The sequence below is a fragment of the Dreissena polymorpha genome, chromosome 1 (genome assembly GCF_020536995.1).
Source record: "Dreissena polymorpha isolate Duluth1 chromosome 1, UMN_Dpol_1.0, whole genome shotgun sequence".
NCBI classification, from domain to species: Eukaryota; Metazoa; Mollusca; class Bivalvia; order Myida; family Dreissenidae; genus Dreissena; species Dreissena polymorpha.
In genome coordinates, this window is record NC_068355.1 from 71,240,774 (window position 1) to 71,267,305 (window position 26,532).

The 26,532-nt window shown below is 35.3% G+C and overlaps 1 protein-coding gene across 7 annotated transcripts in view; it reads left to right on the plus strand.

Annotated features, from left to right (window-relative positions):
- Nucleotides 1-26,532, plus strand: part of LOC127834515 (membrane-associated protein Hem-like) — a 142,574-nt gene that overhangs the window by 41,441 nt on the left and 74,601 nt on the right. For 2 of the 7 annotated variants that reach the window (XM_052360403.1, XM_052360411.1), the window contains exons 1-6: nt 3,147-3,393; nt 23,284-23,394; nt 23,923-24,009; nt 24,317-24,373; nt 24,798-24,940; nt 25,522-25,612. In XM_052360403.1, coding sequence (XP_052216363.1) covers nt 3,289-3,393; nt 23,284-23,394; nt 23,923-24,009; nt 24,317-24,373; nt 24,798-24,940; nt 25,522-25,612 — 594 coding nt within the window. In that variant the 5' untranslated portion in view covers nt 3,147-3,288. Of the gene's footprint in view, nt 1-3,145; nt 3,394-23,283; nt 23,395-23,922; nt 24,010-24,316; nt 24,374-24,797; nt 24,941-25,521; nt 25,613-26,532 lie in introns of those variants that run through there. The other 5 variants (XM_052360392.1, XM_052360419.1, XM_052360426.1 and 2 more) reach the window with 5 other exon arrangements.

Genomic DNA, 26,532 nt, shown 5'->3' on the forward strand with positions numbered 1-26,532 from the left:
AGAACTGAACAAGATTCGATTTCCAGCAGATTACCACACCGATACGGTGCACTTGAATGACGTTGGCAATACTAAACTCTTTAGGCACATCAGAGGCTTTTTGTTTGGACTTAAAATATTTCACTGTATTGTCATTTTTGTTTGTTTTTTATTTTGGTATTAAGTATGATGATTGCTTGTTTTGAATTTGAAATAAACGCTTTCTGGAAAATAGGCATCGTCTTAATTGTAATACAAATAAGGCACATTTGACATACAATATGTCCAATAACATATAATATAATAGTTCTTTTTTTCAAGTAATATCAGTCTCGCTATTTTGCGATTTCAATTGACGTTTTCGTAAAAAGTGACGAAAGCTAACCCTGAAGCGAATTAATAAACACCCAATTCTGTCATTTCCTGAGGTATTGTATTCTCGCAGTTCACTTGTTGCTTACCGATGTATTGATGCAGTTGATAACGAGCACCTCGCCGGGACTACACTAGGGTGCTAATACACACGTGTACCGTGTGCAATACCCGATCCAAGCAACAACGTGTCAGAACAGGGATTTCGGTAATTCAACCTGTTTAAAATGCGCTCGCTCGGATATCGAAATCACCGTTACTCCGATAAACGATCATAATTTATCATGCTTATGTACAAAGTAATAACCGTTGAATGTTTCCGATTTTTGAACAAGAAGTAAATTGCTGCATCGAATCCATTAAAGTATGAGTAAGAAACGGGATCTAGGAAATCTAGGTAATTCTACATTTTAGAATTACCGAAATCCCCGCTAAGAGGAAGCGTATGGTGTCAAGAGTGCTTAAAATTAAATATTAATATCATTATTTGTACATCAACAGTTATGCGATGCCAAGAAACAATCATACCGATGGCATATTGACCCTGTAAGGCGTGAATATGGGGGATTTCGGTACTCGGCGGGCGAATGTAGAATTACCGAAAATCCTGGCCTAAGTGATACTTTTTCAACCGAAGTCACCAAAGTGGATATTTTTGATAGTTTTTTGTATGTGTGACTGATTTCTACAATAAGTAAGCAATATAATGATATTTTTTTTACTCTTGCAGGTTTGTACAGCGGGGATTTCGGTACCGGCGCGTGTCTATGCTCTTGTGTAGAATTACAGAAATCCCCGCTAAGAGGCAACGTATGATGTCAAGAGTGCTTAAAAATTAATATTAATATCATTATTTGTTCATCAACAGTTATACGATGCCAAGAAACAATCATACCGATGACATATTGACCCTGTAAGGCGTGAATATGGGGGATTTCGGTACTCGGCGGGCGAATGTAGAATTACCGAAATCCCTGGCCTAAGTGATACTTTTTCAACAGAAGTCACCAGGGGATATTGTTGATAGTTTTTTGTCTGTCTGACTGATTTTTACAATAAGTAAGCACTATAATGATTTTTTTACTCTTGCAGGTTTGTACAGTGGGGATTTCGGTACCGGCGCGCGTCTATGCTCTTGTGTAGAATTACCGAAATCCCCGCTAAGAGGCAGCGTATGGTGTCAAGAGTGCTTAAAAATAATACTAATATCATTATTTGTTAACTTGTACATTAAAAGTTATGCGATGCCAAGAAACAATCATGCCGATGACATATTGACCCTATAAGGCGCAAATATGGGGGATTTCGGTACTCGGCGGGCGAATGAAGAATTACCGAAATTCCTGGCATAAGTGATTATTTTTCAACAAAAGTCACCAAAGGGGATATTGTTGATAGTTTTTTGTCTGTCTGACTGATTTCTACAATAAGTAAGCACTATAATGATTTTTTGGACTCTTGCAGGTTGGTACAGTGGGGATTTCGGTACCGGCGCGCGTCTATGCTCTTGTGTAGAATTACCGAAATCCCCGCTCAGAGGCAGCGTATGGTGTCAAGAGTGCTTAAAAATTAATATTAATATCATTATTTGTACATTAAAAGTTATGCGACGCCAGGAAACAATCTTACCGATGGCATATTGACCCTGTAAGGCGTGCATATGGGGGATTTCGGTACTCGGCGGGCGAATGTAGAATTGCCGAAATCCCTGGCCTAAGTGATACTTTTTCAACCGAAGTCACCAAAGGGGATATTGTTGATAGTTTTTTGTCTGTCTGACTGATTTCTACAATAAGTAAGCAATATAATGATTCTTTTGACTCTTGCAGGTTTGTACAGCGGGGATTTCGGTACCGGCGCGTGTCTATGCTCTTGTGTAGAATTACCGAAATCCCCGCTAAGAGGCAGCGTATGGTGTCAAGAGTGCTTAAAAATTAATATTAATATCATTATGTGTACATCAACAGTTATGCGATGCCAAGAAATAATCATACCGATGACATATTGACCCTGTAAGGCGTGAATATGGGGGATTTCGGTACTCGGCGGGCGAATGTAGAATTACCGAAATCTCCCCCTAAGAGGCAACTTATGCTGTCAAGTGTGCTTAATAATTTATATTCATATTATTTGTTGCACGTAAACATTCAAGCAAAGCGAAAAACCAAGAATACAAATGATATTTTTGACACTTTCAGATGTAAATATGAGGGATTTCGGTACTCTGTGGGCGAATGTAGAATTACCGAAATCCCCGCTACAAGTCATTATTTTTCAAAAGAAGTGGGATATTGTTGTTAAGTTTTTGTCTGGACCTCTTCTTTATAATATAAAAAAGCCACCCAGATGATTTTTTGACACTCGAAGATCTTTACAGCGGGGATTTCTGTACCTGATCGTTCTTGTAAAAACATGCACTATGGATTCATACTCGGAATCCCAATAATTATGTATATATTTTAGTTTTTCACTACCAAACATGGATAAAAACAATTTTTCATCAGTGATTTGATTGTATTTTGCAATATTCTATCTAAATATCCGCAGTATTTGGATAAATAATAAATATTATTGGGGATTTCTGGCGATTTCGGGGGATTTTGGGGGATTTCGGTAATTACGGGGATTTCGGTATTTCTACACACCGGTGGAATGATAGATCGTTTTTGGTGTCCTGCTTTTTGGTCAAATGTCCCGACATTTTTTTATGGAAAAATCCCACTTTGGACCCAAAGAATTCTGACATGTATGCTAAACTGCGTAAAATAAAAAAAACACCGAGCCGATGACGACGAAATCATTCCATCATTACGATGTTGACAATTTAGTTCGATACTTATAAACTGTACCTTCATTGCGGAAGCTGAAAAATGAATTAAAACATAAGAATGTTATTCTGATATATTTATGATAACAGCTTAATAGTTTGTTTAAAAAATGTCTAGATCCATGATACCGAGCCAACAAAAGCTGGCCGAGAAGCTGACAATATTGAATGAACGTGGGCAAGGAATGCTGACTCGAATTTACAACATCAAAAAGGTCAGTATCATGAGTATGACAGTAACTTTCGTAAAACTGATATTATTCTGTAATACTAAAAGTAAAAGTTATTGTTTGCGATTGAATTATTTAAAAAAAACACAGCTATAAATTCAGCCATTACAACATTTTTTAATTGTTATAAAACTTTCAGGTAATTATACAAGGAGAAAATTATTAAACTCTATCGTTCAGCATTTGACTACCCATAATCTACTGTCAGACTGTCCATTTGGATTTAGAAAGAATAGAAATACTGTGTTACAATTGCTAGCTGTATTGGAGTATTGTACGGATGCCCTAGATAAGAACCTTCAAGTTGTATATTTAGATTTTGGGAACCGGAAGGCGTTTGATAGTGTACCACATGATAAGAGACTTCTGAAAGAAGTAAAAGGATATGGCATTTCAGGTCCCATTTCGAACTGGCTTACAGATTTGTTATATAACCGGAAGCAAAGAGTAGTTATTGATAGACACAAATCCAGTTGCAGAGTGTTTTGTCTGGGATTCCTCAGTGTTCTATTCTTGGGCCAGTACTTTTCATTATCTTTATTAATGATTTGCAGGATGTGGTTGGCTGTTTAGGTAAGATGTTTGCAGATGATTGCAAAATTTATAAGGGTATTGAATCGATTTATGAACAACAACAACTTCAGGCGGATATTGATCAACTTTGTAAATGGAGTAAGGACTGGTTGTTAAATTTCAACATTAGCAAATGTCAAATTGTGTCATACAGAAATGAGAAATTTTTATTTCAACTACATGTACCATATTGGATGCACAGGTGGAAGTAACGTACCCTGGATAGTATTTTTTTTTAATTTTTTTTAGGAGCCCAATATATTGAAATAAATATATAAAATCATGTTTAATGAGAAAAAAAATGACAAAGAGCCATTAAAAAAAAATCCCCACCCTCTGATATTGGAATCATAACAAGGTCATTAACTAGAATTTATCATAGACCTGTCTTCGCTGGCCGCAAAAATGTCAAAAGTAGCTTTAATCAAAAGCATCCATTGATCCTCCTATGGGCAATTGGACAACCTTTCAAAAAAAGTTAACTTCAAAAATATCTGTCCAGCCGTTAACTCACAGTCGGTCAAAAACCGAGCAATATTTCGAGTCCGTTTGTCAACCCGAATAAATCTTCTACAGACTTTCAAACAATATTTTTGAGTTTTTGCCCCTTAATCGATAGCTCGCGTCCTATTCCTTTGAAACAACGAAGCATGTCAAATAATGCATGCATATGCAACCACTTACCCCTAAAAACTAATTCCAAAATGTTATATTTTCTTTGCAACAACTGTTTTAACTCTAAATTTGATTTACTTGAAAACGAAAGTAGCCATTGCTATTGAACCTGGCTTAGCAGTGAATTACACTGACAGAGCCAGGCACATAAATATCCAATCAACAACAACAACGATGTTTTAATAAATGTAAATAAATGGAAATTACTTATCATTCTGATGTTTGTATTGGAATAAGTTTTTAGGGGTAAGTGGTTTCAAACGGACTCGAAATATTGCTCGGTTTTTTACCGACTGTGACTTAATGCACAGCGTAGGGCCACCAGAATAGTACCTGAAATACGTGAACTATCATATCAAGATCGTTTGGCTGAATTAAATCTTTCTTCAATGGACTATCGATGTAAAAGATTCGATATGATTCAAGTATTTAAGGATTCATTCCACCTTTACTGTAGTCAGAATAGTACTAACAAAATCTCTTGATACTTTTATTCGAGACATAAAACATCTGATATGAAGCATAAAATCTAAAACATAACAATAACAGTTTTATTAAATAAGACAATAGCTAACAACGAAGATGATTTTTATCTTTTTAGAGTACAAAATCTGGAACATTACGACAACAATACTCATTATATTACTTTCAATGGCAAACATTAACGCAGGGGAGGCTATCCAGTACACTGAAAGCACGGGTTACAGTAAACTATCTGAGACAAGATGGGTACCACTTTTACTGTTTGTTGCGATGTTTTTTAAGCATGTATCCATGCGCAGTTTGTTACTTGTCAATTGTCGCGGCTTAATTGGAGTAGGGTCAAACTGTCATGCATAGCACCTCGTTGTTTTTAGCTTAATTGGAGTAGGGTCAAACTGTCATGCAAAGCACCTCGTTGTTTTTATTACAATTACACCGAATTACACTAGACGAGATGGGTATCACTTATTGGACTGTTTGTTGCGATTTTGGTATATTGCACATTCGGATTATCCCGCTATTTTGGAACTAAACATTGAATGTAAAAGACTCATTAATGACGTAGAGTTAATTTTACAAAACAATTGCTTTGTAAACCGCTTCAAACAAAGACAAACACATTTATTTTATTATAATACAACTATCGATAGCAATAAGCGACCACTATCTTGAAGACCACCATGGTGTTAATGCCTGATAAAATCAATAATTAGCCGATAAATCGCTAATAAGGTGTCATAACCAACACTGGTACACAGGAGAAGTAGAATCGGATTGTTAATTGGGAGCAATTAAGGGATTAGCGGTGTTAGCGAAACAGAGCTTGAATAGCTAATTTTATTGGGAACCTATAGACCTTACATCGTTTTTTTACAAATGTCGGGACAAATCGTCTCATATCGGGACGCCGGGACAAAGGGCCCAAAAGCGGGACTGTCCCCCCACCCCCCCACCCCCCCCCCCCCACCCCCCGAGATCGGAACGTCTGGCATGTATGGGCCATTGTTCAGTGGATTTTTTTGCTCAAATTTACAGCCAAATTTTGGCTGCTTTCCAATCGCAAAAATACACGGTTTTTCCCAAAAATCTGACCAAAATTTCCCAAAAAAAGCCCAACTTTCTTTTTTTAGAAAGAAGTCTCATATAACTTAATTATGATTTCTTAAATCTAGGTCTCAACTTTATTTTTAAAACATCTTACAAAATATATAACCTGAATTTAGTCATTTTAGTCCATAAATCATTCCCAAACTTGCCACTTTTATTGATTAAAAAAACAAACAATTTCACCAGACTCCTTTTCTAGAAAACTCCCTGAACATGCACTTAAAAACAATATCACTTCTGTTACTTATAATCCTAATTATAATGCTTAATTTTTCCCAATTTCATGGTTTATCGCGCTATTTTTCCCAATTTCACGGTTTATCGCGCTAATTTTCCCAATTAAATGGCACAGGCTGTAACAAATTAAAGCAAAAAAAATCACTGTTGTTTAAAACTTGCAAAACCGAAAGCACGTAAGTCAGTTCGCCTCCATTCTTTTGGACACCACACAGTCTCAGTTTGGAATAACTTACCACAGGTAATTGTGACATGTGATACAGTAAATTTGTTCAAGTCTCGACTAGACAAATTTTTGAGGGATAAGCGTTTTAAAATATCAGAAGTGTATTAATTAAAGAAAATTTAATATCTTGTGACATTTATATCAAACATAATTCAGACTGGAGTGGAGACATTAAAATTGAAGTAGTCTAAAGGGATCAACTAGCTTTAAGAGCTATGAAAGTCCCTAGAAGACACAAGGTAAGATAATTCTGTATAGACCAGTTGACGATTGACGTCACGCGCACCTGCAAAGTTTAGACTCCACCCACTGGTTGGCAAAAAAAGGTGGAATTCATATATAGAGAAGGTTGACAAAATCATCATTTTAAATGATAATCATGCACAATATCAAATATAATTTTAGGGTTCTCAATAAGAGCCGGCTGCTGGCCAAATTGGTCGTTTGAAATCAGATTTTAGCCGATTGAAAATCGCTCAGATTCGGAAAATTGGCAATTGATTTTTCAAAATTTGAATGTCTTATCGGTAATTTTGCTCCTTTTTGCTATTAAGCAAAGACATCGCTTGATTATCTCCCTTAAAGCATTACAACAACAACAACAATGAAAAGGCGCAAATTGGAATCGGTCAAAAAGCAGTCAAATATTTTGACATTCTTTTCATCACATGGTGAGTTTTTGTTCCTGATTGTTTGCGTTTTTTGTGTTAATGCAACTTTTTTGTTGTTGTGAAAGTTTATTTTAATTCAGTTAGGTTTCAAACTAGAAGTGTCACTCAAAATGTGCATGGTAGACGGGCAATCAGGCCTTTTCCACCCATTCCTGTAGAGCTGAATTTCGGCCCCATTCCCAATCCAAAATCGAAGTGTTTTGCCTATCAGAATAAAATATCCCAATTGGAACCTTGTGCAAAAAAAACCTTATTATCGTAAAAATTGACCCTAAAAATCAAGTTAAAAAAGCTAAAATTAATAAAATGCACCAAAAATGCTCAAATTTAAGTGCCTGGTTGACCATTAAAATAGCCATAAAATGGCCCAAAATGCAGGAAATCAAGTGCTAAATTTTAACATTTTAAGGGGGAACATGCCCCCGGACCCCCCTAAAAGGCCTGTTGGTTTCACATTTTGGACTGTTGTCTCAAAAGTTATTGAGAACCCTGTAATTTTACTAATTATGTCTATATAAAACATTCTTATGCAAGGGAATGCATCTTTGGAACGGTTATATTGTTGTTATTATTCGTTTTTACTCACAACAAACTCGGGAGTGGAACACAATCTAAGAGCTCGATATGTGGTTACCACAAAAATCTCTCTAATTGGCACTTCTTCGCGACCATTTTTAGTTTTAAAAGGTGTACGGAAGAAACCCCCTCCGGAAGAAACCCCCTTCGCTTAAAACGGCAGGGCGGAAGAAACTCCCTTTCATAGTTTGCATACGCGGAAGAAACCCCCTCGAAAGTTTTGCATAGGCGGAAGAAACCCCCTTCCATAACGGAACAAAGCCCCTTCCAGACGATTTAGTTACATTTAAACGCACGGTAATTGTTTACAGAAATTCACTTTCATTTCAAGAAAGTTCCCGGGAAGCATGATTAATTTTTTTTAAGATGAATGCTTCGGTTATTGAAGTAAAATATGTACGAAATATCTTCGTCACTATCGGCTCTGGGCGCTAATTTTGTGTTTTTGTTATTTTTATCAATCTAGTACAAGTTAACGCATATAAAACGGTATAATCTCACTGAAACGAGTGCAAGACAAATTCACACGAGCATCTCATCAATAACAACTTGTGAACATACGGCAGGTACACTTCTTTACTCAGCACATAACAGTTTGGAAATAGATTTTCGCACATTCATTTAATTATATAAAAGGTACTTTAATGTACAGGCTATTGTAGATAATGATGAGAAGTTGTGTCATGATCGGCGCCTTTGCGGCTCGTGTGAAGTTATGTACAGTTTTGTTTAATTACATTAGCATTCGGCTTTAATTGTGTGATTTTAGGGAATGATTTGATCTTTGTAAATAAATGTAAATATATGCCTGTTTATCGTTAATAAATGCGTGTGTTTTTCAACAACAAATTGTTTATTGCTTTTTAATATATGCTTGTTTGAGATCTTTGTAAATAAATGTAAATATACAAATGTATGCCTGTTTTATCATTAAATGCATTCTATTTTTGTCTATTTTATCCTTCACTAATAATTCTTTCCCCCATTCATACATTATTCGTTTTATTACCATCTTGATTAATTCTTCACAGCTTGTGAACAAACGGCCGGTACACTCCTTTAATCAGATTTTCGAACCTCCATTCAATTATCACGATAACGATGTTTGAGTTTCACAGGTTGAATATTTAGTGTGTATCATTAACAACTTCATTAACAATTATTTATTTCTTAATATTTACCAGAAAGTGCTTTAAAAATGTTATAAACGGGATTATCGGGAAATGAATATAAACTTGAAAAGTAGCAAGCATGCAGTAATAGAGTCGGGTTGAAACGGATGTATTGGGGAATCGTTCGAGTTGGGATTTTACAACCTCTGCGGGAAAGACTTAACACTTAGGAAGGGGGTTTATTCCGCCTCTCTGAAAACACGAAGGGGGTTTATTTGGCCTGTCTGAAAACTCGAAGGGGGTTTGTTCCGCCTATGCAAAACTAGCGAGGGGGTTTCTTCCGCGTATGCAAAATGTGAAAGGGTGTTTCTTCCGCTATGCCGTTTTTAGGGAAGGGGGTTTCTTCCGAAGGGGGTTTATTCCGGTAATCGTTTAAAAAAAATCTCAGACATTGAAATTCTTTCAGAATAAATTAAATTTAATGAACGAAAACAAATAAGAATGAAAGCAAACAACCATAGGTCTATTTTCTGTACGCAACATAGGGTAACTGATTTGAACCTTTATGTCTGAAAAAACTTACCTTGTTACACATTAAATTCTCTTGACTAATGTAATTGTTTTATGTTCACACTAATTTTGACACTCTTAGTTGCAGCTTTTATATCCCGGTGTTTATTGCACATCTGTTCATCACAAACCAATTATCTCTTTATGATCGGATACTGTCCAGACAATTACATAGAAAACATGGTGTCAAAAAGTAAAACCCAGGGACCTAAACTTGGGTCCCTGAATAAACCACATGTGGCAGACTAGTGTCTGGTCATTAAACACAAGTTACGATACCTCCATGTCATCTCTTGGCATAAAGAGCAGTCATTTAAGCCAAATTTTAAAGCTAAAATACTGAACAGTTGCTTCAATAAAATATTTTAACATTAAAAAAAGACATTTGTCGGAAATGGATTAACAGGAAATATATATATATTATGCATTTTAATCATAATAATACATTGTTTAATAACTATATATTTAAAATATTGTGCAATTTTACTGCTATATACGCAAGTAAGGTATTTAACGGGTACCAGCAAAAGTAAACTCAGCTATTACGTGTAGTAAAGATTGTACATTTTTTTAACTGCAGTGTAAGAAACACCATCATGAACAAAAGCAATCACAATAAGGTAAAACATAATTGCGTTAAATAAATTAAATATATACATTAATCATATAATGCTATATTTTTATCACTCTCTATTACTAGTAAAGAGATTTCAATATACATGCAAAGACAGTTCAATTTACAAAATATGCAGGGTTTTTCCATTTGTATGCTAAATTGTATTAATATTGTCATGTAAAAGAAAATCACCACAATATTTAAAAATTGTAATGTATTACGCTTTTTAGGGCTTTGTTTTATAATTGATTAAATGCACCTCTGACACTATCGATCGCTAAGGAAAAATAACACTATCCACACCACTTACAATTATAATGAAATTAATACATTTTCATTATTGTTGAAATATAATTTATTTAAGTCTTACTATCAGAAAGAATACAGCTAATTTATTGTTTTGTTTTGTGGAATTGTCAGTATCTAGTCTTCCGATCACGTTTAATTACTCTATGCTTATAACTACTTGGTATTTTATGACAAGGAAATTTGATTTGTGAATATACATCTATTTGGTACTAAATATGATATATTTGCACTATATTTTAATAGTTTTATTGTTTATTTTGGTCTTATTACCAATTTATTGACTAAACAAGATCCTTTATACATGTTTTACGTGAATGTACCCAGTGTTTTTGCCAACCAGTGAGTGCTTACCTCTCGCGCGTGGCTTTTGTTGTTATCTGGTATCGAAGTGTCATCTGTTATCAAAGTATCCGCATACCCAGCGTGTAAACTGTTTATTTCCTTTTTTAAGTCGTATCTGTAATTATTTTGTAGCGTAGTTATGTTAGTCAAACAAAATACTGGGAGGGCATGCATGTGACGTCGTCACAAGAGCCATGTTCTTAATGTAAGCAAAGTGATCGAAATTAGGTCACACTCAAAATAAGGGCATTGTACGATATTTTGTTTCTGATTTTATACCACAACGAATACACCAACACTTTTCACTAGACATAGTAAATGTCTGCATAATTTTCTTGCACATTTGATTGATGACGAAGTAACATGAAATACATGAAACACTATTTATTTGAAGCTATAATTTATTAATGTGGCGTTAACATTTACATTTGGTGGTGTGTGTCTGGTTACACATTTTTTAATAATAATTTAAAAATTCAACTAAATATTTTTAGCTGTGTAATGAATTCAACAATAATTTGTTAAAACGCTTAAAGGGTGAAGTAAATGTTGTGACCATATCAAATGTACAATTTCCGCGAGGATTACACCGAGTTATTGTGACTTCTATGTTACTTGTCAAGATTGTATCGTTGAGGTAAACATGGTAGGAATCGATAAGTGTGATAGTAAAAAAATCAATAAAATTATGTGAGTTATCGCAATTATATAACTCATCGCCTGCATTCAGGCTTGGTGAAATTGGAAAAAATCTGCCGGTGATCCGAACAGGCATTTCAGAAAATGTGCCGGTCCGGTGAAAATTTAGCCTGACCAAAGAAAAAACAAAAACACAACTATGTACATTAACATAAACCCTTTATTTTAGCTCAACAAGCCACCGCCCGTGCTTTATCCTAATAAGATAACCGTTTTTCGGTGTTAATCAATTTGTCTTGATAGTCTGGACAATATTCTTCAATTTCCATATCTTCTTCAGTGTCACACAGATTATCAATCTTCCTTTTGAAGTAGGGGATTATAACAACCAGGGATCATATTTTCCAGCAACATCAATCGGTCTGGTTTTAAATGGGGAAAAAGTGTCAGAAAATTTTTATTCGAAATTATGACAAATTACGTTGAAATATATACCATTGATTTTGCCATTCATGAAGAGGGTATAATAATGTACAAGTTAAATTGCCTTAAGCATTTTTTTAAACGGAACATACGAGTTTTCTCAATTGGTTTTATCATTAGCTATTTCATTGTTGTTTCGGTAACTGTACTTTATAGTTTGTTTCAAATAAACCACGGCCGATAGTTAAGATGCGTAGGGATTAAATCACGAGGGCGAAGCACGAGTGATTAAAAACCACGCATCTTAACTTCCTGTCGAGGGTTATTCAACAAAACAATAAAGTACACGAATTATTCCGATTCTAACACGATTTTTACTGAAGATATATACAATGTATATTATTTTTCTTGTGTACTGTTTTATGTGAAGTTCCGCCCATAAAAATAACTTTCGGCTGTTCTGTCAATCAAAAAAGCAACTTTCATTTATTGCCGGATTATTACGTTGGTGGAAAATGTATCGGCATGTTTTGTTTAGTTACAGCGCATGCTTTCAGTGTATAAGGTCCGCCCACAATTATTGCAGAATATCCGATTTTCTTCTTTGTTTGTATGAAAGTTTACTGAATGAATCATGCATGAAATGCACAATTTCCACGAGGATAACATCGAGGTTTTAATCTCCGAATTAACTGTCAACGATTTTATCGTGGACGAGCACACATTACGGACCGATTAGTGTGCTAGGTATAAGCCAGTGAAATTATCGATTGATATTGACACTTGGTTATTCACGCTTGACTCATACACAACTGCGCGAATATTCGTTGTTTGGGGTCATATGTGATACTAGTCGGAAAACGTGCAATAGACGGGTCCTGACCGGTTTAGAGACTGCAGTGAATGGTTTATCACACCTAATCGAGATAAGAATGTAATTAGGGTATGTTAGCATGTGCACTGCATAATCGATTATATGACATGGGAATTTTAGCAAACAGAATCGGACCGACTCTTTGGGATTTTCAATTGGTCTTTCATGACCCCAATCGGTCTAGGACCAACAAAACAGAAAAAAATATGATCCCTGATAACAACGTAAACTAAAGTAACAAGAAGTATCGAAAATATAATTGCGGTTAACACTAACTTATACAATATAAAATGATAACATTTTTGGAGACATATGACGAGTAAATGTTATAAAGATATCACTAGAACATTGTTTATATTTAATAACAACCTTTTTAAAGCCATGCTTCATAAAGAAATTCATATTTTAAATTTCCGTATCTACTCAAAAATATGTCAAAGCTATCAAAATCTTTTTTGTTAGAACGCAGTTGCAGATGTTGCGACTGAGTTTGAAGGTGTTGTGTAACCAGTTGGATTTGCTACATGTAATTGTACGTAACAAACTTATTGCAAACATCAAAACAATGAGTTATTTTATTTTCATGATGAAGTGAGGGGTTTGCTCTTGGAATTTTCAACTATGAAAAAAATACTATTTGTTTGCATTCATTTCACATTTTGCCGGTCGCCAGGACCCACATTCTTGTCAAACTTTCCGGACCAAATGGAAATCTGCCAGTCAGGACCGGCGGACCGGCAATTTCGCCAAGCCTGTGCATTATATTGCTGCAGGAATTGACTGCCTACAAGTGCCAAGGATTTCAATAGATTTTAAAAAAACAGGAGTCAATGACCCCTGGACTGAAATTTGCAAGAGTCAAATAGAAAAATTCTGGGGTAAATTTTGAAGCCCAAAAATAAGTGTATGTAAATTGTGTTTTTGTGTGTGTGTAATTCCATTTTTTACATAGAAGAAGTCTAAGAGTAACACAATCTATTAAAAAGTTATATCGCTTTGTTAAATTATTAAATAACTATATTTACATTAAAGAATGTTAATAACTTGGTTCGCAATGATAATGACAAAATATATTTTTATTATGTTCTACTGCTTCTTTGTAAAGCAATACAGAAATCAAGCATCAGGAATACATAAATCAAGCATAATGAATACAGACATCAATGTTACCAATAAGTTTATAAATGACAATTTATTATAATTCTACCAGGGCATGTGACTTGTTTTCTATACACAAGAAGGAAATCTATCGTGGGTTATTACCCCGATATTCCAACGGTTGTTAGTATGATGTCACTTTTGATTGCCCGCGCACTGTTTATGAATGAAGACGACGTCATTTGATTTTCATTGTTGTGGTGGTGTCACGTGGAAAAGTAAAGGACGTTCGGTTAATATAATTCTCATTTATAACCTTTAAATTGCGGGTAACTTATAAATGAAATCGTGTTAGAATTGAAATAATCGACGGGTAACTGTTGGTTATTGTGGTAATAACCAACGGTATGTCGTTCCGATGCTTGTTATGAAACCACTTGGGCTACACCCTTGTGGTTTCATTCCTACGCATCGGAACTCCATACCATTGGTTATTACCGCAATAACCAACTGTTACCCGTCGATTATTTCTTAAATATCTATGTTAGTGGAAGACTAACAACTTGTAAAAAAGGCCTAAATCTTATTTATAAGTCCACATGTCATTTATAAGTCCACATGTCATAATTTGCATACAAAATGATTCATATAAAGGAAAACAAGATGCATTTTTATTTCCCCAACCACTATAGTGGGAGACAAATATTGTTTTTTCCCTGTCTGTTGGTTGGTTTGTTGGTTGGTTGTTTGGTTGGTGTGTGTGTTTGTTTGTGCAAACTTAATCATTTGCAATAACTTTTGCAATATTGAAGATAGCAACTTCATATTTGACATGCATGTGTATCTCATAGAGCTGCACATTTTGAGTGGTGAAAGGTCAAGGTCATCCTTTAAGCAGGGCCGGATTAAGCACTAGGCTAACAAGGTTGCAGCCTTGGGCCCCCGATTGTTAATGGGGCCCCCAACGGCAGGCCAGTTTCCCAATGCATGATCTTTCGGGATAGCAGTATACATTGTCTGTGTGATTTTACCAATTTCCGGATGTATATCAAATTGTAACCGTTAAGAATGCTTAAATGATTTACTATGCACTCAATTTATCTGTATGTTATATCAATTAAAGGGGCCTTTTCACAGATTTTGGCGTGTAACTATTAAAGCTTGTCTTGAAATGCTTTATATTGATAAATTTAAACATTGGACCTAAAAAATCCAGAAAAAATAACAAGAATACAATAAAAAAGTAACCCTCAACTGGGCTCAAACCACTGACCACTGAAGTCCTCAAGTAAAAACTCTCCTGCTAAGACCACTCGACCATCCGTGCTCATGCTAAGACAGCATGCATTTTTTACCTATATCAGCAATCCTCGTAGTTTCACAAAATATAACGACAACAACAGAACTTTCCAACTTATTTAATCGTTTTGCGTTGCAACGTTTTATAACTTTCGGATTTTCAAATGGTCAAAAGATGCATATTATGGATATTTTAGAGCATGGTAAATGTTCAGTATTACTATTTCCTCACAAATATCATAACTACAACGAAAATTTGCGAATCTGAAACAGCTTTATTTAATTTTGTCAATTAACCAAAAGGTGAAAAGGCCCCTTTGAGAAACATAAGTTTCTCTGTTTATTACATGACTTGCCCGTATGATCATGACAACATCTGGACCGTTTAATTCGCTTTGCTTTACTATGCTATCTGGATGCACCAGTGTGGGCCTCTAAAGATATGTAGCACAAGATTGCTTCTTTGTGTTATCGGGCCTCTGATGCGGAGCCAATCAGTGGTTTCCTTATGTTGTGTAACACTGTGTCATGGTTTTCAACCTCAATTTACCCTATGTTTATAACCACATTATTTTGTTCTTGCACCATTCCTCAATAAGTGTACGGATAAATTACCACACTAACATATAGGATATTTCACGGCCTTATCTGATTATTGACACGAGTCACAAGGATATCTTATTTTTTCTGATTATTCTACAATGCGTATCACAGACAAGAAGTAAAGGTTCAATACGCAGAATTTTTCTAATATTTATATTGCCTTTTCACTATACTCCCTATTTTTCTTATGCTTTCTTATTATCACCCCCACCCACCCATATATGACAATAACACATGCGCAACTTAGACATACAGTCCGATTCTGATCTGTTCCTTCTTTGCATACTAACAGCCCCGTATTCCTCCCTCTCGCACACAATTGCCCTTTCTCAGCTCCCCTATGCTCCACTCTTCCTCCCAAAACTAACTCTTCCACTCCCATCCCATGGTCATGAATTTGTCGTTTTGTCTTGTGCTTTGTATGAATTGGTTAGTTTGGGAGCAAAAATGAGGTAATTGTTTTGCTTGTATCATTATCTATTTTGTTAAAGTAATCTTCATATCTCAGTTAATTAACTTGTGGTAAAACATGTAACATGTGTATTACGTTCAGTTAATAAAATAGTTACAATTTGTTGTTTTTTTTTGCTAAATATGTAATGAATCTGTCAACTGTCTACAAATGGAAGTGTTCTGATCTTTGCAGTTGTAGTATCAAGTATGATACAGAAGGGGACCAGAGGGAAGGGGGCCCGCCTGTTACATGTGCAGCCTTGGGCCCCAACACAGCTTAATCCGGCCCTGCCTTTAAGGTCGAAGGTCAAATATATGGGTCAAAAACGCTAATTTAATGTACACTTTTGCAATATTGATGAAAGCAACTTGATATTTTGTATGCATGTGTATCTCATGGAGCTGCACATTGTGAGTGGTGAAAGGTCAAGGTCATCTTTCAAGGTCAATGGTCTAATATATGGGGACATAGTGTTTCACAAACACATGGCTTGTAATTCTTAAAAAATACATGTTCTGCAAAATATTAGTCATATGTTGACATATTTTTTCTGTAGTTCCAATGGGTCAAAACTTTCTCATTGTGTGCATTATTTCTGATGTAAGTTTTTCATTCTAAATAATACATGCACTGAGTTTCAAATCTATATTTAGTTACAGCATAAATTTTTTTTGGAACACGCACGCTGTCTGTGCATGGAACTTGCTAGCATTAATTTCGCGGTCTTATTAAAACACGGATTTTACAAGGCAACATGCACAGTGATTGGTGTACGTGGTAGAAAAACTCTGTACTTCAGTTCTATGAACAAACATGTACTGAAATTAGTATTGGCGCATAAAAATTTTAACGGGTGTTATTTAAAAAAACTTATTCGCCATATGTAATTTATCGCCCACCATTTGCATTTAACGTTTTTGTTTGTTATAATTGTTTACAGTAAAAATTTGTAATAATGATGCTTGGCACCGTTTTTAAAGTACTTTTTATTACCGGATTACACCATTGACAAACAATAAATCTGATCTGATTTAATACAGTTCACATACGTTACTGACTGTCTACACTTAGGCAATGAACTTTCCAAGCCAATGATGTCACACCAGGTACATTTACAGTCCTCAACAATTACTCGATAGACGCTAATCAGCTCCACTTCAAAGGGATGCTTTGATTTGAACTTTCATGACCACGTGTTGTGTTGTGTAAACTTAATTTCGCAATAGAGTCACATAGAACTGCGCCTTACCGTCTTGTGTTCTTTGTAAATTAATAGGCGTTAATTTGTCTGTCCGATATTAACAATTAGTGTTCTCGCAGTTTGGATTAAAGTGTTGACAATTGATAATACGGTCGAAAAGGAACTGTCGTTTTTTATGTAAATAAATAGGGGTTGTTGTGTTAACAAAGCAAGTAATCATGTGTTTTTGCAATTTCGTTCATTTTTTATTATGATCCATATGCATGTACCCAGTTAGTGCGCACGCACTCTGTAGATGGTGACATGTTAATCGAAAGAGATAAGATAAACAACACATGGGGGGTAGCCCCACGATGTATAGATGGAGTTTCTTATACTTGGGTATGAATCTAAATTAGGAGTATAACGGGATTTATTACCATGGATGTCAACTGACTGACGCGCAGCTCAAATTTTCTATGCGTCATATTGATACATGGCAAAAAAAATGGTCGGGTAAAAATCCAGTCATTTTCAATTTTCTCGCGTCAAAACGCATGATTCTGCGTCTATTGAAATCCCTGAAGTGCTGTTACTCATTCACAATGAGTGCTCTGATTGGCTAATATTCATTTTGGAATACATTGACACTTCAGCATTAGGCGGGCTTTAGTTGGGAAAAGAGATACATGTTATTGACAGAGAATCATAAATGAGCTCTCAAAATATTTTGTGAAGTCTATATCGCTTTGATCTTAATAAGGGCTAGTTGAGAAATATACACTAATCGGTAAATGTCAAGCGCCCCGCTGACTCTGCTTTAGAAATTCAAGTTCCCAGGTAAAGGAAAGCTAAATGACCTATGGAAAGCACTGCATAACTTTAAAGACATGTACGTACTACGGATATATCATATATGACTTGTTAGCTTGGCTGTTTTCGGAGAAAACCCGAGGTATTGTCATAGCCAGCTTGTCGTGTCGTTCGCTGTCCGCCGTAGGCGTCGTGCTAAAACCTTGTCATTGGCTCTAAAATCAAAGTGCTTCCACCTACAACTTTGATTCTTCCTATGTAGATGCACCTTGATGAGTTCTACGCGCCACACCCAGTTTTGGGTCACTAGGTCAAAGGTCAAGGTCACTGTGACCTCTAAAAAAATAAAAATAAATTCTGAAAAGCTTTTGAAGCCGAGCGTTGGCACCCGTTATGCGGTGCTCTTGTTTTTATTCCAAATAATCAAGCATATTATTAAAATTTGCTACAGAACTTGAAACCAAAAATAAAAGATTTCTTTTAATCTCTGTGTTACATAAACTATTTAACAACTTATATGCCAAAACTTATACACGACGTTTACAAATGCTTACTTCCAATATACAGTCCTCATGTATATTTCCCGTTTATTCTTTGTCCCGACAAAAAGCCCGTGAAAAATTATCTGGCACGAAACAGACCTTTTTTTTGGCCTAATGGAGAAAAAAAATGAAGTGATGAAACATGTGGCATCACTAACGACCGCAATCACTTTGACTAGGCATATTTGATATAAAATCAAGTTTAAAAGAGAATTCAAGTTTTCATGGATGAACATAACATATTTGGGATTATTTCATCATGAAATATTTGCGTTGTATATACCGATGCATCTTATATGTGGACAAAATTCAAAAATGTAAAAAAAAAAGAGAATGCGTCTTACATTCTGTTGCAACATATAACCCGAAAAATACGGTATATAGCGAACATAAACCTTTGTGAAGTTACCCAATCATCAGGAAAATTTGCTAAAAAAAGTTGTAATAATATATCGGGTGAGTTCTCAAATTGTCCTGAAAACATTACAAAATTTGTATTGAAAAGTTCTTCAGGTTTCAGGTGAGCAACCTAGGACCTGTGGTTCTTATTTTTCCTTTGGCACTCTGAGAAATTATGTTGTTTTGTAACTATATAGATGATGCTTATTCTATAATCCACTTGTAACAGTTTCTTCTCTTGCATCCTTGCTGTGTAAAGATGTGTGTAAGTAATATATGGTATTGTATCTCTGTATCTGTTGCACATTTTAAATAGAATAATGATCAATTGAGTCGTGTTCTGTGAAAACTGTTCTTAGTGCATGTGCGTAAAGTGTCGTCCCAGATTAGCCTGTGCAGTTCGCACAGGCTAATCAGGGACGACACTTTCCGCTTTTATGGTATTTTAAATTTCCAGGAAGTCCCTCCTTTACTGAAAATCAGGTTTAGGCGGAAAGTGTCGTCCCTGATTAGCCTTTGCGTACTGCACAGGCTAAACTGGGACGACACTTTACGCACGTGCATTATGCCCAGTTTTTTTCAGAACACGACTCAATTCATGAAGATTCACTAGTTTTAAGAGGGGAAGCACATAAGTTTTATATAATGAATGATATGCTTCATATCAACAAACATTTCAAAATGTTGTCTGACATTGACAGTTTCATATTGAATTGTATTGATATGCCTTGTTACTAGTTAGTAGTCAGTTGATATGTTTGGTCTCTTTCTTTATGATGAGGTAAATGCGTCAGTCTCTGTAAAAACTGGGCTAAATGCATGTGCGTCATCACAGGCTTATCAGAGATTGCACTTTATGCTTTCATGAAACAGTGATTTTTTTTGCCTAAAATTACAGCCTCTTACTGGCTGTTTTCCAATTGCAAACAGTAGAAAAGAGCTGTTTCCCAATGGCAAAAAGTAGCATTTTTCCAAATTCTAACCAAAAAAAAACAAAAATTTGCCAAACTTTTCCAATAAACTCAATAGTTGGTTCATTGAGTTTATTATACAGCTATTTAATTCCCTAGCACTTTATAATATAAATTTAAGAAAGCATGCATTTATAAAAAGTTATTAAACTGAAATTTATAATCATATTAATAATGTTTAATTTTTTCCTACTGAGTGGACTATCACTCTTTTTTTCCCAATCCAAAAAGCACAGGCTGTAAAATATAAAGAGAAAAAGAATCACTGTGGAAGGTTTTGTTGAAAGAAGTTCCTAATTAACAGTAACCATGTCCAAAAAAAAGGGGTTTTCCAGATAAGCCTTTGCAGATTGGAGGGGCTAATATTGGACCATACTTTATGCACATGCATAAAGCCAGGTTTTCCCAGAGATCAACTCATTTGATTTGTATTTCGATGATTAATCAACAGGGTTCAGAACATTAACTCTATAATGATTGTACTGGCTAGATTCTGCTAAATATTCGTTATTTTGTATACCTTACAAGTGTCTTATAATCGTTGTGTACAATATTGTCTCTTAAAATTATGAGCACAATTACATTTTTAGCTCATCTATTTTTTGAAAAAAAAAATATGAGCTATTGTCATCACCTTGGCTTCGGCGTCCGGTTAAGTTTTGCCTTTAGGTCCACTTTTCTCAGAAAGTATCAATGCTATTGCATTCAAACTTGGTACACTTACTAACTATCATGAGGGGACTGGGCAGGCAAAGATAGATAACTCTGGCGTGCATTTTAACAGAATTATGTGCCCTTTTTATACTTAGAAAATAGAAAATTTTGGTTAAGTTTTGTGTTTAGGTCCATTTATATTCCTTAAGTATCAAAGCTATTGCTTTCATGCTTGCAACACTTACTAACTCTCATAAGGGGACTGTGCAGGCAAAGTTATGTAACTCTGACTGGCATTTTGACAGAATTATGTGCCCTTTTTATTCTTAGAAAATTGAAAATTTAGTTAAGTTTTGTGTTAAGGTCCATTTTATTCCTACAGTATCAAAGCTATTGCTTTCATACTTGCAACACTTATTAACTATTATAAGGGGACTGTGCAGGCAAAGTTATGTAACTCTGACTGGCATTTGGACGGAATTATGGGCCCTTTATACTTAGAAAATTGAAAATTTGGTTAAGTTTTGTGTTTTGGTCCACTTTACCCCTAAAGTATCATGCATATTGCTTTCTCATACTTGAAACACTCGCAAACTATCATAAGGGTACAGTAAAAGGACAAGTTGCATAACTCTGGTTGTCATTTTTACGGAATTATGGCCCTTTTTTGACTAAGTAACTTTGAATATATGGTTAAATTTTGTGTTTCGATCCACGTTACTTCATAAGTATCAAGGCTATTGCTTTCAAACTTCAAATACTTTCATGCTATCATGAGGTTACTGTACCTGGCAAGTTGAATTTTACTTTGACCTTTGAATGACCTTGACTCTCAAGGTCAAATTATTAAATTTTGCTAAAATTGCCATGACTTTTTTATTTATGATTAGATTTGATTGATACTTTGACAAAACTACTCTTACCTACCAAACCATCCCTTGTGCCCCCCCCCTCCCCCCCCCTAATTTTTTTTTTTTTAAGATCATCTCACAAATGACCACCACACCCTCACACTATGCCCCCCCCCCCCACCCCACCCCCCCATTTTTTTTCGAAACGGTTAAAAATCACAAATATTTATTTTTTTATTTTATTTTTGAAATACCATCGCACCCAAGAATCTCCCCCCCCCCCCCACCCTGTAATTTTTTTTTTTGCGCATTTTTTGTTCGCATTTTTGGAAGACAATGTAATAAATGTCCACACCCCCACACTATACATCTTCACTCCACCCCTCCCTCCTTTGTGATTGAAATTTAGAGTCCCTTCACCTTTAAAAAGAAAATAGATGAGCGGTCTGCACCCGCAAGGCGGTGCTCTTGTTTATTATGAGCACAACTTCATGGCTTCTCCTAAATCAGAAGTTCCTTAAGCCAAACGTGTCTTTTTAAAGCATAAATAATCTGTTATGTTATTTTATTAGGGGGGTTTTAAGAAAAAAGTTCAGTCAATTGCATGTTTTTTAGCCACATTGTCTTATTCGTAGCTACTCCGAGGAATAGAAGTGTAAGCCGTGAAATTGTTAAAAACTGTGCACAACCCATTCATTTTAGTGTTGTCTTTTCCACACCTGTTGTATTTATTGTATTACCGGTATGTAATTAGTTAGTTAAATTTTGTTTCTTTCCATGTAACCTTATAATTTAATATTGAATTAAAAATACATGTATATTTTTATACATGTATATCTGAGTCTTCAACATTTTCTGCTAAAAAGTGTTCAATTAATTTGAAAAGAGAGCCATGTATTGAATCATTTTTTTACTTTAAGTTATCTTTTTAATTTAATATGTATTTTGGATGAGTCTCTTGGACTTTTTGTAGCTATGTACATTTGTTTTTATGCCCCGGAAGGGTGACTTATAGTTTTTAGCTCGGCTGTTTTCGTAGAAAACCCGAGGTATTTCATATCCAGTCCGCCGGCATCGTGCTAAAACCTTTACATTGGCTCTTAAATCAAAGTGCTTCCACCTACAACTTTAAAACTTCATATGTGGATGCACCTTGATGATTTATACACGCCACACCCATTTTGAGGTCACTAGGTCAAAGGTCAAGGTCACTGTGACCTCTAAAAAAATATAATTCTGACAAGCTTTCATTTATTCAAAAATGCACCCACAGCCGAGCATTGGCACCCGTTATGCGGTGCTCTTGTTGAACTGTCCGTCTGTCTGTCCGTCATTCAGTCTGTCCGTCCGTCCGAAAACTTAAACATTTGTCATTACTTTTGAAATATTAAAGATAGCAACTTGATACTTAACATGCATGTGTATCTCATGGAGCTGCACATTTTGAGTGGTGAAAGGTCAAGGTCATCCTTCAAGTTCAAAGGTCAAATATATAGTTCAAAGCAGCACAGAAGGGGGCATTGGGTTTCTGACAAACACATCCCTTGTTTGTGTAAGACATTCACTGTATTCTTGTAGATGTTAGGCTCCACAGAAAACAAGCCACCTTTCCTGTCAGACAAACAGTTAGAGCCAGCCTTGCGCTTCCTACTTCGCAAGTTCCCGCAGATTGATTCCAAAGCCGGGGCTGTAAGTACATTTCACAGAAGTGGCTGTACATCCCAATTTGAAACATATATACATGTACCTTTTGAGGACTAGTTTTTGTACCCTTGTTTTATTCAGCAAGAATAAAGACGGTCGGGAAAATAAGTAAATCTGCACTGTGCTGTACATGTAGTTATTTTGTGGGCTGTCTTACGCTACAAATTTGCAGTGAAACTTTAAAAAATAAACAGTTAACATTTATGTAATACAATATGTAGACGTAACAAAATTTTATAGAAAAAACTATTTTGCTTTGTAAATATTGTGTTCCAAGGCAAAAATGGACCCTGTAGACATGATACAAAGATTCATTTCATGAATTTAATTTTAAGGTGCGTTGAATTGAAACATCTGATAAATTTGCTATGGCCTTATTTGCAAACACATTTTATTCCACCACAATGTGTAATACATTAAGCAATGAAATTGTTTGATCATAATTGATTACTCATTCAATAAAACATTATTACAAGAATTGGGAAAGTAAGTGAATAATACTGTGCATTTCAGCTTGTTCCAGTAAACAACATCAAAACAGAGATTGTGAAGTCACTGTCTTTGTATTACTACACATTTGTAGACATTATGGACTTTAAGGTACTTTGACCATTGACCAAGAAAAATAAGGTTGCTTTATTGTCAGTTTCAATAATGTGTTTTACGTCTTTTTTATTAAGGATCATTTTCATTATTTATTCATTGCTGTATAAATGTCTAGTCTAAAACAATATTAAGAATATTATATTCGGATGAAGATTAAATTAAATTGAATTCAGTATCTTGTTCTAGTTCTCGAAAAATTGCAAAGTCAAACAATGGTTGCTTTAAAAAACATATTTTGTTGATATTACATGCACCAGTTTGTTATCTGTTTACTATAGTAACCAAAATTCACTGATTTCAGGATCATGTGGCTGACCTTCTGACCACCATTGATGCTTGCCAAGTATTCCTTGATATTGTAAGTACCATTTCCTCCACAATCGCTAACAGTGTGTCCACTTTATAGGATTGTCAATTGATGCTTGTTAATTAAATATGAAATTATCATTCATGGAGGTTACTTTTGTAGTGTTTACAAAAGCAATTTGTTTAAAACTGTTAGCCTATAGGTTATGCTACTGATGTTTTTACAACTTGTAACATGCCATTAGTTTAAATATATCAATCCTATAACAATTCTTCCTCTAATTAATGTAACTGACCTCAGTGTGTCTATAAACGTTGAACACAGTTTGTTAATCTGCCCCCAAAGCTTTTAATATTCATTTTCACTATAAATCTAATAAGGATTTTGATATGTGTTCATTCTGACAGTTGGTTTATTTGTACATTAAAAGACAACAGTTTATTACTTCCTCACTGTTTTTTTCATCTCTTTTCAGACTATTAACTTTGACCTCTGTAAAAACTACCTTGACCTTGTGACGACCTATGTCTCGATAATGATTCTCGTGTCGAAGGTGGAAGATCGCAAGGCCGTTCTGTCTCTGTACAACGTTGCCCATGAATTCATGCATGGACAGGGGTAAGGCACAGATGTTTAAGATGTTTTAAATAATGAACTGTCGTGCATTACAACACTTATATTAAAATGACTTTGTGACATAGTTATGACTGACTTCTACTTCTGTCAGAATGCTGTTCAGAGATGCTATTTGTAAAAATAGTGTGTATGACCCTCTAGGTATAAAATCCTTCCCTAATAATATTTTTTATGCCCCCTGATTGAAAGATAGGGGGCATATTGTTTTTGGCCTGTCTGTCTGTCATTCATTCATTGTGTGTGTCCCAAAACTTTAAAACCTTGGTTAAAGTTTTGCAATAACTTATGTGTTATTGAAGATAGCAACTTGATATTTTACATGCATGAGTATCTCATGGAGCTGCACATTTTTAATGGTGAAAGATCAAAGTCAAGGTCATCCTTCAAGGTCAAAGGTCAAATATATGGCTACAAAGCGGCGCGATAGGGAGCATTGTGTTTCTGACAAACACATCTCTTGTTTGTATAATTGTATGACACATTTCCCTTAAAGACAAATGAGGGTGATGGCATACAACTTGCCATTGTCTGCTTGTCTGATTATGTTCACTGTTGTTCTTTAGTGACCCTTCATTTCCTCGCCTGGGTCAGATGATCATAGATTACGAGGTTCCCATGAAGAAGATGTCAGAGGAATTTGTGCCTCACTCGAGGGTGAGATTACATTTTTAAAACAAAAGAGAGTGTATAAAAATGCAATGTCTGTTTTGTGCAGTGTAGATGGTTGATTCTTATTATATCATCCACAAGAAAAATAAGTGAACCTGTAATTAGCAATGCATTATTGTGTGTATGTAAGTAACATGAAGATCTAGGAAAAGATTGCATTTAGACCAGTGGGATCAAGGTAGCTGTTGTTTGCAAAGTTAAAGAGTTTGTACATGAGAACATTAGTTTGGATTGAGAAAATGTTCTGTTAATTGTTCACATGTTGTTAACATTAACTCTTTCAGTGCGGGAACCGAATTTTGAAGGCCTTTGCAAACAGTTTGGATCCAGATGAGACGCCACAGAACGTGGCGTCTCATCTGGATCCAAACTGTTTGCTATTCTGATAGTATTCTTTGAAAAAAAATCGAAGAAAATGCTAATTTTAGAAATTAAACAGAAGACATTTTAGCAGACGACAAATTTCCCAGCATGCAAAGGCTTAAGACCTAAGGGGCGATCAAGTCCTATTGGGGAAAGGTTATTTTGTTTTTAAATAGCCAAACAATGTTTCCTCTTAATAACTCGAGTTTTGATTTAGGTAATTGGCTGTAATTTAATATGTAGTAAGCTTATATACAGAACTTGTTTGCAAATTCATTTCAACTAAAATACTTGTAAAAATGTGGAAGGCTAGTCTCTTGATATGGTCTCATTTCTTGTTCAATTTAAGACTTTTTAACCAGGTTTTCCGAAGGAAAAAACTGGTTATTAGATTGGCCAATGCGGGCGGGCTGGCTGGCGGGCGGGCGGAACAAGCTTGTCCGGGCCATAACTATGTCGTTCATTGTCATATTCTAAAATCATTTGGCACATTTGTTCACCATCATTGGACGGTGTGTCGCGCGAAATAATTACTTCGATAT